The 17,421-nt window shown below is 43.8% G+C and overlaps 3 protein-coding genes across 3 annotated transcripts; all 3 read right to left on the bottom strand.

The window, feature by feature from the left end:
- Window positions 1-204: 204 nt before the first annotated feature.
- LOC310788525 (E3 ubiquitin-protein ligase TRIM21-like) lies at window positions 205-2,207 on the bottom strand (the record flags this gene model as incomplete). The annotated part of the gene is made up of 2 exons (XM_083650063.1): window positions 2,161-2,207; window positions 205-1,890 (listed from the first exon to the last, which is right to left on the bottom strand). The coding sequence occupies exon 2, from the start codon at window positions 1,879-1,881 to the stop codon at window positions 205-207; it is 1,677 nt and encodes a 558-aa protein (XP_083506189.1). The 5' UTR covers window positions 1,882-1,890; window positions 2,161-2,207.
- A 3,927-nt stretch (window positions 2,208-6,134) lies between these two features.
- On the bottom strand, window positions 6,135-8,528 carry LOC310787997 (E3 ubiquitin-protein ligase TRIM21-like). Its single transcript, XM_083649460.1, has 2 exons — window positions 8,482-8,528; window positions 6,135-8,211 (listed from the first exon to the last, which is right to left on the bottom strand). The coding sequence occupies exon 2, from the start codon at window positions 8,200-8,202 to the stop codon at window positions 6,562-6,564; it is 1,641 nt and encodes a 546-aa protein (XP_083505586.1). The 5' UTR covers window positions 8,203-8,211; window positions 8,482-8,528; the 3' UTR covers window positions 6,135-6,561.
- Window positions 8,529-13,601: 5,073 nt separating this feature from the next.
- LOC310788524 (E3 ubiquitin-protein ligase TRIM39-like) lies at window positions 13,602-15,610 on the bottom strand (the record flags this gene model as incomplete). The annotated part of the gene is made up of 2 exons (XM_083650062.1): window positions 15,522-15,610; window positions 13,602-15,251 (listed from the first exon to the last, which is right to left on the bottom strand). Exon 2 carries the CDS (start codon window positions 15,240-15,242, stop codon window positions 13,602-13,604), a length of 1,641 nt encoding a protein of 546 aa, XP_083506188.1. The 5' UTR covers window positions 15,243-15,251; window positions 15,522-15,610.
- Between the last annotated feature and the right edge of the window lie 1,811 nt (window positions 15,611-17,421).

Genomic DNA, 17,421 nt, shown 5'->3' with positions numbered 1-17,421 from the left:
TTTCTATATGCATGTTGAAATTCAGTGATTAGATTGTTGATGGAAAAATAGCATTGGATTTCTTCACATACAATTCTTTCAATTAATTTGCTCAAGACAGGCAGTAAACTTATCGGCCGACTATTCGGTCCTGAAAATGGCAGTTTTACATTTTTTGGGAGTGGTATCACTTTAGCAATTTTCCATTTTTCCGGACATACTGATTCAGAGAAGGCTAGATTTATGATGTGACAGATTGCAGGGGCCACTACATCGGGTGATGATCAGAGGGGCGGAGTTTTTACCACCATCATTCATACAGGGACTGAAGAATGGGTAGAGTTTCTCAGTGAAGGTGCAGCCAGTAAAGGAGTAGATAAGAGCTGCAGCATCTACGTCATAAAAGAAGACCAGACCCTCCTCATAATCCACAAACACCCCCACCTTCTGAGGCTTCATCTTCAGAGAGATGAGGACAGCAGTGTGAGCAGCAGCTTTGTACTCATTTCCATTCCTCAACACTATAGCCCAGAAGCCACCCTGTGGGCTCAGTGGGATGTGTTCCTTCCTGTTGATCGAGCCTCTGGTCACTCCTAAATCCCAGTCAGTCTTCCCTTTAACCTGAACCTCGTAGTAAAACCTTCCTGAAGAGAAGCTCTGCTTTCCTAAGACATTGAGACAAGCAGAGAATCTCTCTGGGTTGTCTGGGAGATTATTCTCTACATCACCATGATGTACTTGTTTCCCATCACCAGAGAGGATGAGTTGGGGATTTGCTGTATGAGGATCCAGAGTCACATCCATTGCATACTGCTGGACCCTCTTCAGCTCAGCCTCAAGCAGCTTCTCCATCTCTTTCCTGACAGTCTCCTCCAGCTGAGCCACAGCTCTCCTCACAGTCCCCACATATGATGAGCGATGGACACTGACCTCTGTCCAGTCCGTGGTGTGTGGAGGAGTATTCAAGGACAGGGATGTGAAGCTCTGGAGGAGGTGGAAGTGGTCTTCAGCCCGTGAGAGCTTCTCCAACTCAGCGGTTCTCTTCATCAGCTCAGAGATTTCATGTTCTAACTCTTTGATGACGCCTTCAGCCTGTTTCTCTGTTGTTTTCTGCTTCCCTGTGATTGTCTCAATGAGCTCAGACAGGCCTCTCTCCACAGACTGCATCAGAGCAGTGAAGACCCGCACACTGTCTGCTATCTCTCTGTCTGCATCTTCCTTGCTGAGCTCGACTGAGTGTTTCATCTCCTGAATCTTCAGTCGTCTCTTCCGGATCTTCTGCTGAATTTCAGCCTCTGCCTTCTCAAGCTCAGCCTTCTTTCCTTCATACCCTTCCTTCAGAGGGACAAAGTGATGTGACTTGTGGTCTAAAACAAGGCAGAGCAGACACACACACATCTGGTCTGTCTTGCAGAACACCTCAAGTGATCTGTTGTGTTTCTTACACATCCTGTCTTCCAGGTTCTCCACAGGATCGATCAGCTTGTGTTTTATCATGCTTGTGATTCTCAGATGAGGCTCCAGGTGAGTCTCACAGTAGGAGGCCTGACACACCAGGCAGGACTTCAGGGCCTTCACTTTGGTCCCAGTGCAGATGTCACAGGGAACTTCTCCTGGTTTGGCACATGGTTGTTGTGGGCAGCTGCTGGCTTTCATCTGAGCTGACTTTCTGAACTGAGCAGCCATCTCAGATATGAAAGTGTTGACCTGCAGGTCAGGTCTCGTGTAGAAAAGCTTTTTACACATGGGACACTGGCATGGGACATTAATATCCCAGTGCTGTGTGATGCAGTTCTTGCAGAAGTTGTGTCCACATGGTGTGGAGACTGGATCAGTGAACACATCCAGACAGATGGGACACCAAAACTGCTCTTCAGATAGGACACTGCTGGCAGCAGACATATCTAAGACCTAAAGTGAAAATGGGAAATAATACTTTAACACACGTAATTTTTGAATACATGTCATGTGATAGATAGAATAGATTATTGGAATACCTATGATCAAAAGCCATTTTGAGTTATGTAGTTAAATTGCACTTCAGGGAAAACATAACTTGACACGTATATTGTATCAGTGCAAAATGAAAAGAGGGAAACATCCCATCTGGATACATACAGCTCAATGATGTGTCACTGCTGCTCTGTTTGAAACAGTAAATATATGATCTGCTGTACTCACCTGATTCTGCTGTATTGCTGAGAAAGACCTGATGAACTTAGGTTTAGTTTTCTTTTGAAAGAAAGAGAGAAACTCTTGTAACTGCAGCAGTGCTGTCGCTCTGAGTTACTTTCAGTTTGACTTCAGGAATGTGATGCTGATACACCTGTCTTTCCAGTGTTGCTCCGCCTCTTACTGCAGGTAATGTTAATAATTGTGTTTTGTTTCCTCATTCAATGGACACGACTATAATGACACCTCTGAGCTAGATTTTTTATATCTTATTTGTTCATGTCTCGTATTTCCCAATTTCCCCCTGGGGATCATTAAAGTCTTTCTGATTCTGATTCTGATTCTGATTTGTTCTGATCAATGTTACATGAGCACCAACCACACCAAGACAATTTCTGGGGACTGGGGGGGGGGGGGGGGGGGGAGCACAGCGGCACTCTCTCTGTCTGTGTGTGTGTGCTCCTCCTCCACGTTGACTCGTGTGTGTTTTGCTGCGCGGAATGGGTTTGATCAAGCAAGTAGCTCCTGTGCTCTTAAAATACTGAACACCACGTTGTCATATTTGACATATGTCTTCATTGTAGACAGTTTATCGCTGAATGTCTCATTACATTATTAATATCTTACCTGAATAAGCTCAAATGCTGTTACAGGATTATCACACTGAGTCTGGAGCCCTTTCTGCCGGCCAGGCAGCAGCTCGTAGGCACCCTGCCTTTTAGAGCACGAGCACGAGCTGCTGTGCTCCAGGCAGCGGGGACGCGTGGGCGGAGCTCTTCACATGGAGGTCTGACACTGCCCTGCGCTGCAGTAACTTTTAACAAGAATCACGAAAAGCCCCAAAACGCAAATTAAAAACGGATTTCATTGCGCGGTTTATCGCTAGTTGTACGAGGGAATGACGTGGAGAAATCTCGCATTGTGTTACCCCAGAGCGGGGGGTTTGTCCTATTGTGCGGTGTGCTGCGGTAACGAGCCTCGCCTCATTTTGCTCTTAGCGATAGTTACAGACGCCCACATACACACACATGGAAAAAAATAATTAAATTTCTAGTTCGCCACTGAATTACCAAATTGATATAACTTTCGACCATTTTAAGCAACGCTGTTTCCATACAGACCACCAGCGTTGGCTAGTTGTTGATATTTATAAAGATATTGCCCCTCTCAAATAAATTATTTTCGAGGCGGTAGGCAAACTGTAATGGCGTCGATTTCGGAAAAAGATTCCTCAGCTGAGGACAGCCAAAGAGTCTAGTATAGACAAGAGCATTATGTCATTTCTTGGTTTTTTCCATAGGTATTTTCAAATCACTGTTCTGATACATATCTAGGGGGTAAGTCCTCCTTTAAGGTAGGTTACAATCCTCAGTTTAATATATCAGCATTCATGTCTCTAAAGACAAATGCATGTATTGTGTTCTACGACTGTGGGAACACAGTCATGTTTTTTAGCCTCCAAGTTCCAAGGTTCCAACCTCAAGGAAAAATTACAAGAGGAAGTAATCAGAACTGGGAAGGAAGTTGCTGGTAAGTGAGTGTGACGTCTGCTACCCTATGTAAAGAGCACTGCCTTTAGGAGACGGGTCATCATTCCCCTCAAGAAGGACAGGTGGGCCGTCCCTTCACCTTGTTAGAGCCTGATGTTTGGTCTCCTTCCTCTGCAATACAGCTGATGCAGACTGTAGCGTGGATTGTCCCCTAGTCATTCCTGTGGCCTGTGCTGTAGCCCAGTGGTTATGAGGTGTTCATACATGGTGAGGATTCAGACTGGTCCTGTGCTGTGGACCTTCAGCAGATGCCCAGGCAGTGATAAGGCCAGTCTTCCTTTCCTTTGGCACCAAGCATAACAAAATGCTTCATGCAGGATCCAGTGGCAGGCTGCTGTTTTGCAGGAAGCGATTCATTTAATTGAGCTTTTTACAAAGTCTGTTAAATCAAGCCTGGTTTTAGTGACTGATTCTTGAGCTGTGGAAGACTGTTCTTTTTATTGTTAAAATAACTATTGTGCTTGCCCATGAACCAACTATTTCATGTCTGTCTTTCTCTCTTTTGAACCAAGGGATTGCGGCGCTGCAGGGAGTAGACTGGGTTCTAGGTTGTGTTCACGGCATGCGTTGTGGTAAGCTTTTGGGGTGCTGAGCTTTACAGTTTGTAGTGAACCATCTTTACTTAGTGTGGTCTTTGGCTTTACCGTAGAATAGTGTGTATTGGTGTGTGCACATGTGAAGTGGTGTTACAGGGGTTAGCATGCCCCTGCAGTAGTCGCCTTGGTCTCAGTCTGGGCCCCTAGTGGCAGTTTTCCTAAACTACACAGTCTAGTAATATATTTGATTTAGAATAATATGTTGTAATGAAGAGATTATTGTGGACTAATCGGCTTTCCTTTTTGTTTCTTTACAGCCATCATTCTCTTTCTTTACAGCAAATTTAAATCTACATTTTGTGTCCTGAATGCACATCTCCTGCTCTGTACAACCTTTTGAAAAATTGAATATTGTGGTAAGGCCCAAATATTCGGTTTGAGCTAGGTGTTACAAGATAATTTCTTATTCCTACTGGGCCCGGTCACATGAGTAAAGGTCTCAGGTTGGTCTTAGTTGTTCCATTGATTGGAGTTGAATTTATTTGGGATCTACAAAATAAAATGTACGGTAAAAAGTACTTCATGTAAATTTGAACCCAGAGGATAACACAAGAAAGTATTAATTAAAAGACTTATTTCCATTGTGGCCCATTATTTCTTAATGTTTTTACTCATCACACTGACTGGTGAAACATATGAAACTAGGATTTAGATGTGTAAATGCTCCTTACTGGATCATGATTCATATTAAAGTGACATTATTGGAGTCTACCTGATCATCGTTCATCCTCTGATCCTCCAGGCACACAGCCGTTTCACCACATCCACTTTAGCTCTCTCACATCTGCAGACCTGAGCAGTCAGGAGAAGAGTTTAGGCCTGCAGTACTCACTGTTGAACAGTAGGCTAACCAAAGGATGAGCTTTTTGTGGTTACTTTTTTCTACTAAAGATGATAATCTACTTAACATTTCTCTGCTCCGAGATCCACACAGAAAAGGACGACGAGCAGCTGTGTCTAGATAGATTATCTCTCAATCAGTTCACAGAAAAGTGCATTTGACATTTCATCCAATGACTAATTGTTGTAAACACGATCCACTCTGACTTCTTCAGACGTGCAACTGAACAAAAACATAGCCAAAGACTGTGACTCACACAGGGGCATGAATACAGACAGTGTGGTGGCACTGGGGCCCCTGGGGTGGAGGGGCCCATGGAGAGAGCAGCCTCTCCATCAACGTACTGGGCAGAGAACGGGCCCTTGCTAATGAATCAAATTGCCACCTCCGTGTTCAATTAAGTACACACGTTCAGCACCATGGAGAGCTCCAGAGGGGAGCAGCACACAGGTTGAGCACAGTTTAAGTCAGCCATTAATGCTGGAGCAGCACGCAGGTGCTCCAGAGTGCAGCAGCACACAGGTGAGCTGAGTTGTATTCAGCCACTGAAGAGGACAATATAAAACCACTCTGGGGAGAGAGAGGAGAGGCTGCATGCCAACTCTGTGAGTGAGGCCTGACTAAATGACCAGTCACACAGGGAAGAGTATTCTGCTAGTACAGTATGTACAGAAAACAATATATATGTAATTTGAAATGTATTTTGAGTGAACAAAATGTAATTTTATTAGCAGATATACATTATGTTGTGCATGGGGATGTCTTGTATGTAGGTTCTAAAATGGATCATCAATGTGGGTTCAGAGAATCGAGCCATGATTTAAGTTCAATTGTTATTTATTCACATTGTCAATTACACATGGAAACAGAATACAACCCTAAAGTAAAATTTAAATTAAACACTTAAATGCTCCCATAATATTCCTATGAGCTCAGTGTGTTTGTGACATTGAGTTTATAGTGACTCATCATCATCATCATCATCATCATCATATTTAAGATTAAGGAACACATTTCCCAGACAAGTGTTTTTTGTCCTCTCTTGCACACAGTAGTTTCTCTTTCTTCTCTCCAAACCCCCCTCTGTCTCTCATTGTTGATGTTGAAGCAACAGTATAGTGTTTAAGGCCATGCAGCAGTATCAGTGTGTTAGCTGTGCTTGCTGTGACTGACCTCTGCTGGCTGTGTGAGAGAGAAGCAGCCACTGAAACAATCAACTGGGTCAAAAGACACTCGACTGTTTTATAAGTAGGCAAACCTGAGAGCAGATCAACAATCTGACCTCTTTAACAAACAAAAGCATTTCAAAATGGACGAATGGATGGATTTGTGCCATGTCATTTTATTTTAAAACATGTATAAATGTGTTATCTTAAATGACAATGAATCCTAGAAAAACAAATGATTAGCCTCATCTGTGTGACTACTGACTGACAGAACAGATGATCAGAGGGGCAGAGTTTTTGCCACCATCATTCATACGGGGACTGAAGAATGGGTAGAGTTTATCAGTGAAGGTGCAGCAAGTAAAGGAGTAGATAAGAGCTGCAGCATCTACGTCATAAAAGGAGACCAGACCCTCCTCATAATCCACAAACACCCCCACCTTCTGAGGCTTCATCTTCAGAGAGAAGAGGACAGCAGGGCAAGCAGCAGCTATGTACTCATTTCCATTCCTCAAACATATAATCCAGAAGCCATCCTGTGGTCTCGCTGTGATGCTTCCCTTCCTGTTGATCGAGCCTCTGGTCACTCCTAAAATCCAGCTAATCTTCCCTTTAACCTGAACCTCGTAGTAAAACCTTCCTGAAGAGAAGCTCTGCTTTCCTAAGACATTAGGTGAGGGAGAGAATCTCTCTGGGGTGTTTGGGAGATTCTTCTCTACATCACCATGATGTACTTGTTTCCCATCACCAGACAGAATGAGATGGGGATTTGCTGTATGAGGATCCAGAGTCACATCCACTGCGTACTGCTGGACCCTCTTCAGCTCAGCCTCAAGCAGCTTCTCCATCTCTTTCCTGACAGTCTCCTCCAGCTGGGCCACAGCTCTCCTCACAGTCCCCACATATGATGAGCGATGGACACTGACCTCTGTCCAGTCCGTGGTGTGTGGAGGAGTATTCAGGGAAAGGGATGGGAAGCTCTGGAGGAGGTGGATGTGGTCTTCAGTGCGTGACAGCTTCTCCACCTCAGAGGTTCTCTTCATCAGCTCAGAGATTTCCTGTTCCAGCTCTTTGACGAAGCCTTCAGCCTGTTTCTCTGTTGTTTTCTGCTTCTCTCCGATTGTCTCAATGAGCTCAGACAGGCCTCTCTCCACAGACTGCATCAGAGCAGTGAAGACCCGCACACTGTCTGCGATCTCTCTGTCTGCATCTTCCTTACTGAGCTCCAGTGAGTGTTTGATCTCCTGAATCTTCAGTCGTCTCTTCCTGATCTTCTGCTGAATTTCAGCCTCTGCCTTCTCAAGCTCAGCCTTCTTTCCTTCATACCCTTCCTTCAGAGGGACAAAGTGATGTGACTTGTGGTCTAAAACAAGGCAGAGCAGACACACACACATCTGGTCTGTCTTGCAGAACACCTCAAGTGATCTGTTGTGTTTCTTACACATCCTGTCTTCCAGGTTCTCCACAGGATCGATCAGCGTGTGTTTTATCATGCTTGTGATTCTCAGATGAGGCTCCAGGTGAGTCTCACAGTAGGAGGCCTGACACACCAGGCAGGACTTCAGGGCCTTCACTTTGGTCCCAGTGCAGATGTCACAGGGAACTTCTCCTGGTTTGGCACATGGTTGCTGTGGGCAGCTGCTGGCTTTCATCTGAGCTGACTTTCTGAACTGAGCAGCCATCTCAGATATGAAAGTGTTGACCTGCAGGTCAGGTCTTGTGTAGAAAAGCTTTTTACACATGGGACACTGGCATGGGACATTAATATCCCAGTGCTGTGTGATGCACTTCTTGCAGAAGTTGTGTCCACATGGTGTGGAGACTGGATCAGTGAACACATCCAGACAGATGGGACACCAAAACTGCTCTTCAGATAGGACACTGGTGGCAGCAGACATATCTAAGACCTAAAGTGAAAATGGGAAATAATACTTTAACACACGTAATTTTTGAATACATGTCATGTGATAGATAGAATAGATTATTGGAATACCTATGATCAAAAGCCATTTTGAGTTATGTAGTTAAATTGCACTTCAGGGAAAACATAACTTGACACGTATATTGTATCAGTGCAAAATGAAAAGAGGGAAACATCCCATCTGGATACATACAGCTCAATGATGTGTCACTGCTGCTCTGTTTGAAACAGTAAATATATGATCTGCTGTACTCACCTGATTCTGCTGTATTGCTGAGAAAGACCTGATGAACTTAGGTTTAGTTTTCTTTTGAAAGAAAGAGAGAAACTCTTGTAACTGCAGCAGTGCTGTCGCTCTGAGTTACTTTCAGTTTGACTTCAGGAATGTGATGCTGATACACCTGTCTTTCCAGTGTTGCTCCGCCTCTTACTGCAGGTGATGTTAATAATTGTGTTTTGTTTCCTCATTCAATGGACACGACTATAATGACACCTCTGAGCTAGATTTTTTATATCTTATTTGTTCATGTCTCGTATTTCCCAATTTCCCCCTGGGGATCATTAAAGTCTTTCTGATTCTGATTCTGATTCTGATTTGTTCTGATCAATGTTACATGAGCACCAACCACACCAAGACAATTTCTGGGGACTGGGGGGGGGGGGGGGGGGGGAGCACAGCGGCACTCTCTCTGTCTGTGTGTGTGTGCTCCTCCTCCACGTTGACTCGTGTGTGTTTTGCTGCGCGGAATGGGTTTGATCAAGCAAGTAGCTCCTGTGCTCTTAAAATACTGAACACCACGTTGTCATATTTGACATATGTCTTCATTGTAGACAGTTTATCGCTGAATGTGTCATTACATTATTAATATCTTACCTGAATAAGCTCAAATGCTGTTACAGGATTATCACACTGAGTCTGGAGCCCTTTCTGCCGGCCAGGCAGCAGCTCGTAGACACCCTGCCTTTTAGAGCACGAGCACGAGCTGCTGTGCTCCAGGCAGCGGGGACGCGCGGGCGGAGCGCTTCACATGGAGGTCTGACACTGCCCTGCGCTGCAGTAACTTTTAACAAGAATCACGAAAAGCCCCAAAACGCAAATTAAAAACGGATTTCATTGCGCGGTTTATCGCTAGTTGTACGAGGGAATGACGTGGAGAAATCTCGCATTGTGTTACCCCAGAGCGGGGGGTTTGTCCTATTGTGCGGTGTGCTGCGGTAACGAGCCTCGCCTCATTTTGCTCTTAGCGATAGTTACAGACGCCCACATACACACACATGGAAAAAAATAATTAAATTTCTAGTTCGCCACTGAATTACCAAATTGATATAACTTTCGACCATTTTAAGCAACGCTGTTTCCATACAGACCACCAGCGTTGGCTAGTTGTTGATATTTATAAAGATATTGCCCCTCTCAAATAAATTATTTTCGAGGCGGTAGGCAAACTGTAATGGCGTCGATTTCCGAAAAAGATTCCTCAGCTGAGGACAGCCAAAGAGTCTAGTATAGACAAGAGCATTATGTAATTTCTTGGTTTTTTCCATAGGTATTTTCAAATCACTGTTCTGATACATATCTAGGGGGTAAGTCCTCCTTTAAGGTAGGTTACAATCCTCAGTTTAATATATCAGCATTCATGTATCTAAAGACAAATGCATGTATTGTGTTCTACGACTGTGGGAACACAGCCATGTTTTTTAGCCTCCAAGTTCCAAGGTTCCAACCTCAAGGAAAAATTACAAGAGGAAGTAATCAGAACTGGGAAGGAAGTTGCTGGTAAGTGAGTGTGACGTCTGCTACCCTATGTAAAGAGCACTGCCTTTAGGAGGCGGGTCATCATTCCCCTCAAGAAGGACAGGTGTGCCGTCCTTCACCTTGTTAGAGCCTGATGTTTGGTCTCCTTCCTCTGCAATACAGCTGATGCAGACTGTAGCGTGGATTGTCCCCTAGTCATTCCTGTGGCCTGTGCTGTAGCCCAGTGGTTATGAGGTGTTCATACATGGTGAGGATTCAGACTGGTCCTGTGCTGTGGACCTTCAGCAGATGCCCAGGCAGTGATAAGGCCAGTCTTCCTTTCCTTTGGCACCAAGCATAACAAAATGCTTCATGCAGGATCCAGTGGCAGGCTGCTGTTTTGCAGGAAGCGATTCATTTAATTGAGCTTTTTACAAAGTCTGTTAAATCAAGCCTGGTTTTAGTGACTGATTCTTGAGCTGTGGAAGACTGTTCTTTTTATTGTTAAAATAACTATTGTGCTTGCCCATGAACCAACTATTTCATGTCTGTCTTTCTCTCTTTTGAACCAAGGGATTGCGGCGCTGCAGGGAGTAGACTGGGTTCTAGGTTGTGTTCACGGCATGCGTTGTGGTAAGCTTTTGGGGTGCTGAGCTTTACAGTTTGTAGTGAACCATCTTTACTTAGTGTGGTCTTTGGCTTTACCGTAGAATAGTGTGTATTGGTGTGTGCACATGTGAAGTGGTGTTACAGGGGTTAGCATGCCCCTGCAGTAGTCGCCTTGGTCTCAGTCTGGGCCCCTAGTGGCAGCTTTCCTAAACTACACAGTCTAGTAATATATTTTATTTAGAATAATATGTTGTAATGAAGAGATTATTGTGGACTAATTCGGCTTTCCTTTTTGTTTCTTTACAGCCATCATTCTCTTTCTTTACAGCAAATTTAAATCCACATTTTGTGTCCTGAATGCACGTCTCCTGCTCTGTACAACCTTTTGAAAAATTGATTATTGTGGTAAGGCCCAAATATTGGGTTTGAGCTAGGTGTTACAAGATAATTTCTTATTCCTACTGGGCCCGGTCACATGAGTAAAGGTCTCAGGTTGGTCTTAGTTGTTCCATTGATTGGAGTTGAATTTATTTGGTCTACAAAATAAAATGTACGGTAAAAAGTACTTCATGTAAATTTGAACCCAGAGGATAACACAAGAAAGTATTAATTAAAAGACTTATTTCCATTGTGGCCCATTATTTCTTAATGTTTTTACTCATCACACTGACTGGTGAAACATATGAAACTAGGATTTAGATGTGTAAATGCTCCTTACTGGATCATGATTCATATTAAAGTGACATTATTGGAGTCTACCTGATCATTGTTCATCCTCTGATCCTCCAGGCACACAGCCATTTCACCACATCCACTTTAGCTCTCTCACATCTGCAGACCTGAGCAGTCAGGAGAAGAGTTTAGGCCTGCAGTACTCACTGTTGAACAGTAGGCTAACCAAAGGATGAGCTTTTGTGGTTACTTTTTTCTACTAAAGATGATAATCTACTTAACATTTCTCTGCTCCGAGATCCACACAGAAAAGGACGACGAGCAGCTGTGTCTAGATAGATTATCTCTCAATCAGTTCACAGAAAAGTGCATTTGACATTTCATCCAATGACTAATGGTTGTAAACACGATCCACTCCGACTTGTTCAGACGTGCAACTGAACAAAAACATAGCCAAAGACTGTGACTCACACAGGGGCATGAATACAGACAGTGTGGTGGCACTGGGGCCCCTGGGGTGGAGGGGCCCATGGAGAGAGCAGCCTCTCCATCAACGTACTGGGCAGAGAACGGGCCCTTGCTAATGAATCAAATTGCCACCTCCGTGTTCAATTAAGTACACACGTTCAGCACCATGGAGAGCTACAGAGGGGAGCAGCACACAGGTTGAGCACAGTTTAAGTCAGCCATTAACGCTGGAGCAGCACACAGGTGCTCCAGAGTGCAGCAGCACACAGGTGAGCTGAGTTGTATTCAGCCACTGAAGAGGACAATATGAAACCACTCTGGGGAGAGAGAGGAGAGGCTGCATGCCAACTCTGTGAGTGAGGCCTGACTAAATGACCAGTCACACAGGGAAGAGTATTCTGCTAGTACAGTATGTACAGAAAACAATATATATGTCATTTGAAATGTATTTTGAGTGAACAAAATGTAATTTTATTAGCATATATACATTATGTTGTGCATGGGGATGTCTTTTATGTAGGTTCTAAAATGGATCATCAATGTGGGTTTAGAGAATCGAGCCATGATTTAAGTTCAATTGTTATTTATTCACATTGTCAATTACACATGGAAACAGAATACAACCCTAAAGTAAAAATTAAATTAAACACTTAAATGCTCCCATAATATTCCTATGAGCTCAGTGTGTTTGTGACATTGAGTTTATAGTGACTCATCATCATCATCATCATCATCATCATCATATTCAAGATTAAGGAACACATTTCCCAGACAAGTGTTTTTTGTCCTCTCTTGCACACAGTAGTTTATCTTTCTTCTCACCAAACCCCCCTCTGTCTCTCGCTGTTGATGTTGAAGCAACAGTATGTGTCATCATGCATTCCTTTATAACTGGGGACTGGTAATCTTACGACTTCAAATGTCATGAGTTGGGCGGTGACATCATCAGAGCTGGTATTTCCCATTCCAAACTCGTAGGAGTCTCAGCAGCCCCAACCTCAAAAATCCAAGATGGCTGTGCCGCGCAACAACAGTAGTAGTAATCGTAGTAATGTTGTTTAGCACTTCTGTTTTGTTTGTGTCTCATTAAATCAGCTGTACACACAGCACTGCCTAACATCTATCTGTGTGGACATGAGGCTGCAGTGTTTGTATGCGCAAAATGCCGCAAAATGCCATGTTGTCAATTGTTATTGCTAACAATGGCTAACAATGGCTAGCCTGGCTAGCGACTGGATCTGACCAATGAACAGTGAACTTCCCAGCTCAAGTTTTCTGCAAATGGAACGCTAACAAAACGGATGTGATGTCATTTAGCCTCCACATCCCAGTTATTTTGCGATAAAGGAACGCACGATAAGGCCATGCAGCAGTATGTCAGTGTGTTAGCTGTGCTTGCTGTGACTGACCTCTGCTGGCTGTGTGGGGGAGAAGCAGCCACTCAAACACTCAACTGGGTCAAAAGACACTCGACTGTTTTACAAGTAGGCAAACCTGAGAGCAGATCAACAATCTGACCTCTTTAACAAACAAAAGCATTTCAAAATGGACGGATGGATGGATTTGTGCCATGTCATTTGACTGCCTCGCTCTTGACTTGTCCCATGTTTTTGTTTGTTTGTAGTACACACACACACACACACACACACACACACACACACACACACACACACACACACACACACACACACACACACACACACACACACACACACACAACAGTGCTACTGCATTGTTTTGTCTTGCATGAAGTTTTTCACATATTATTTTATTTTATTTAAAAACAAATCTACATTAGAATGGCTATAGGAGATACCTGGGAAAAACATAAATGTGTTATCTTAAATGACAATGAATCCTAGAAAAACAAATGATTATCCTTATCTGTGTGACTACTGACTGACAGAAGAGATGATCAGAGGGCCGGAGTTTTTACCACCATCATTCTTACAGGGACCGAAGAATGGGTAGAGTTTCTCAGTGAAGGTGCAGCCAGTAAAGGAGTAGATAAGAGCAGCAGCATCTACATCATAAAAGTAGACCAGACCCTCCTCATAATCCACAAACACCCCCACCTTCTGAGGCTCCATCTTCAGAGAGAGAAGGACAGCAGGGCCAGCAGCAGCTATGTACTCATTTCCATTCCTCAAACATATAATCCAGAAGCCATCCCGTGGTCTCGCTGGGATGCTTCCCTTCCTGTTGATCGAGCCTCTGGTCACTCCTAAAGCCCAGTCACTCTTCCCTTTAACCTGAACCTCGTAGTAAAACCTTCCTGAAGAGAAGCTCTGCTTTCCTAAGACACTGTCACAAGCAGAGAATCTCTCTGGGTTGTCTGGGAGATTCTTCTTTACATCACCATGATGTACTTGTTTCCCATCACCAGACAGGATGAGACAGGCATGTGCTGTTTCAGGATCCAGAGTCACATCCACTGCATACTGCTGGACCCTCTTCAGCTCAGCCTCAAGCAGCTTCGCCATCTCTTTCCTGGCAGTCTCCTCCAGCTGGGCCACAGCTCTCCTCACAGTCCCCACATGTGATGAGCGATGGACACTGATCTCTGTCCAGTCTGTGGTGTGTGGAGGAGTATTCAAGGAGATGGATGTGAAGCTTTGGAGGAGGTGGAGGTGGTCTTCAGTGCGTGAGAGCTTCTCCACCTCAGCGGTTCTCTTCATCAGCTCAGAGATTTCATGTTCTAACTCTTTGATGAAGCCTTCAGCCTGTTTCTCTGTTGTTTTCTGCTTCCCTTCGATTGTCTCAATGAGCTCAGACAGGCCTCTCTCCACAGACTGCATCAGAGCAGTGAAGACTCGCACACTGTCTGCGATCTCTCTGTCTGCATCTTCCTTGCTGAGCTCAACTGAGTGTTTGATCTCCTGAATCTTCAGTCGTCTCTTCCGGATCTTCTGCTGAATTTCAGCCTCTGTCTTCCCCAGCTCAGTCTTCTTTCCTTCATACCCTTCCTTCAGAGGGACAAAGTGATGTGACTTGTGGTCTAAAACAGTGCAGAGCAGACACACACACATCTGGTCTGTCTTGCAGAACACCTCAAGTGATCTGTTGTGTTTCTTACACATCCTGTCTTCCAGGTTCTCCACAGGATCGATCAGCTTGTGTTTGATCATGCTTGTGATTCTCAGATGAGGCTCCAGGTGAGTCTCACAGTAGGAGGCCTGACACACCAGGCAGGACTTCAGGGCCTTCACTTTGGTCCCTGTGCAGATGTCACAGGGAACTTCTCCTGGTTTGGCACATGGTTGCTGTGGGCAGCTGCTGGCTTTCATCTGAGCTGACTTTCTGAACTGAGCAGCCATCTCAGATATGAAAGTGTTGACCTGCAGGTCAGGTCTCGTGTAGAAAAGCTTTTTACACATGGGACACTGGCATGGGACATTAATATCCCAGTGTTGTGTGATGCACTTCTTGCAGAAGTTGTGTCCACATGGTGTGGAGACTGGATCAGTGAACACATCCAGACAGATGGGACACCAAAACTGCTCTTCAGATAGGACACTGCTGGCAGCAGACATATCTAAGACCTAAAGTGAAAATGGGAAATAATACTTTAACACACATAATTTTTGAATACATGTCATGTGATAGATAGAATAGATTATTGGAATACCTATGATCAAAAGCCATTTTGAGTTATGTAGTTAAATTGCACTTCACGGAAAACATAATTTGACACGTATATTGTATCAGTGCAAAATGAAAAGAGGGAAACATCCCATCTGGATACATACAGCTCAATGATGTGTCACTGCTGCTCTGTTTGAAACAGTAATTATATGATCTGCTGTACTCACCTGATTCTGCTGTATTGCTGAGAAAGACCTGATGAACTTAGGTTTAGTTTTCTTTTGAAAGAAAGAGAGAAACTCAGCAGTGCTGTCGCTCTGAGTTACATTCAGTTTGACTTCAGGAATGTGATGCTGATACACCTGTCTTTCCAGTGTTGCTCTGCCTCTTACGGTAATATTAATAATTGTGTTTTGTTTCCTCAGTCAGTGGACACGACTATATTGACACCTCTGACCTAAATTATTTATATCTTATTTGTTTATGTCTTGTATATTTGTTCTGTATGTTTATTCTGTTCAATGTTACCTGAGCACCAACCACACCAAGACAATTTCCTAGTATGTGAAAACCATAGACTGTATGTGAAAACATACCTTGGCAATTAAATTAATTTTGATCATCTCATTCTCTGACCTCCCTGGATGGTGGAAAGGAAAACACATATTCCCAAATGTCATCACTGTATCAGTCGGGTTTGTTGTTGTCGTCACTCTTCATCTGCAGCTGCTCATATGGATTTATACCCCCCCCCCCAGAAAAGAAGAAGAAGAAGAAGAAGAAGAAGAAGAAGAAGAAGAAGAAGAAGAAGAAGAAGAAGAAGAAGAAGAAGAAGAAGAAGAAGAAGAAGAAGAAGAAGAAGAAAGCAAATCCATCTCAGTTCTGTAAAAAACTCTATCCTGAATAGGATTGTAACCCACTGCTTAAGGTAGGTTACAATCCTCAGTTTAATATATCAGCATTCATGTCTCTAAAGACAGATGCATGTATTGTGTTCTACGACTGTGGGAACACAGGCGTGCTTTTTAGCCTCCAAGTTCCAAGGTTCCAACCTCAAGGAAAAATTACAAGAGGAAGTAGTCAGAACTGGGAAGGAAGTTGCTGGTAAGTGAGTGTGACGTCTGCTACCCTATGTAAAGGGCACTGCCTTTAGGAGGCGGGTCATTTGAGTTAATTGGTCATCATTCCCCTCAAGAAGGACAGGTGTGCCGTCCTTCACCTTGTTAGAGCCTGATGTTTGGTCTCCTTCCTCTGCAATACAGCTGATGCAGACTGTAGGGTGGATTGTCCCCTAGTCATTCCTGAGGCCTGTCCTGTAGCCCAGTGGTTATGAGGTGTTCATACATGGTGAGGATTCACACTGGTCCTGTGCTGTGGACCTTCAACAGATGCCCAGGCAGTGATAAGGCCAGTCTTCCTTTCAGTCACACAGGGACGAGTATTCCACTCGTACGTACAGTACAGAAAACAATATACATGTCATTTGAAATGTATTTTGACTGGCCAAAATGTATTTTTATTAGCAGATATACATTATATAATATATTATGTTGTGCATGGGGAGAAAATATAGCAATATACCAATGTCATTAATATGTAAGTTCAAAATGGATAATCAATGTGGGTTCAGAGAATCTGCTGTTTTGCAGGAAGCGATTCATTTAATTGAGCTTTTTACAAAGTCTGTTAAATCAAGCCTGGTTTTAGTGACTGATTCTTGAGCTGTGGAAGACTGTTCTTTTTATTGTTAAAATAACTATTGTGCTTGCCCAGGAACCAACAATTTCATGTCTGTCTTTCTCTCTTTTGAACCAAGGGATGATGGCGCTGCAGGGAGTAGACTGGGTTCTAGGTTGTGTTCACGGCATGCGTTGTGGTAAGCTTTTGGGGTGCTGAGCTTTACAGTTTGTAGTGAACCATCTTTACTTTGTGTGATCTTTGGCTTTACCGTAGAATAGTGTGTATTGGTGTGTGCACATGTGAAGTGGTGTTACAGGGGTTAGCATGCCCCTGCAGTAGTCGCCTTGGTCTCAGTCTGGGCCCCTAGTTGCAGCTTTCCTAAACTACACAGTCTAGTAATATATTTTATTTAGAATAATATGTTGTAATGAAGAGATTATTGTGGAC

The sequence above is a fragment of the Poromitra crassiceps genome (assembly GCF_964638095.1).
Source record: "Poromitra crassiceps genome assembly, chromosome: 13".
NCBI lineage: Eukaryota > Metazoa > Chordata > Actinopteri > Beryciformes > Melamphaidae > Poromitra > Poromitra crassiceps.
This window is presented reverse-complemented; position numbering and strand designations above follow the sequence as displayed.

Coding starts and splice junctions, on each gene's coding strand:
- LOC310787997 (XM_083649460.1), bottom strand. CDS start 8,202: ATGTCTGCTGCCACCAGTGTCCTATCTGAAGAGCAGTTTTGGTGTCCC.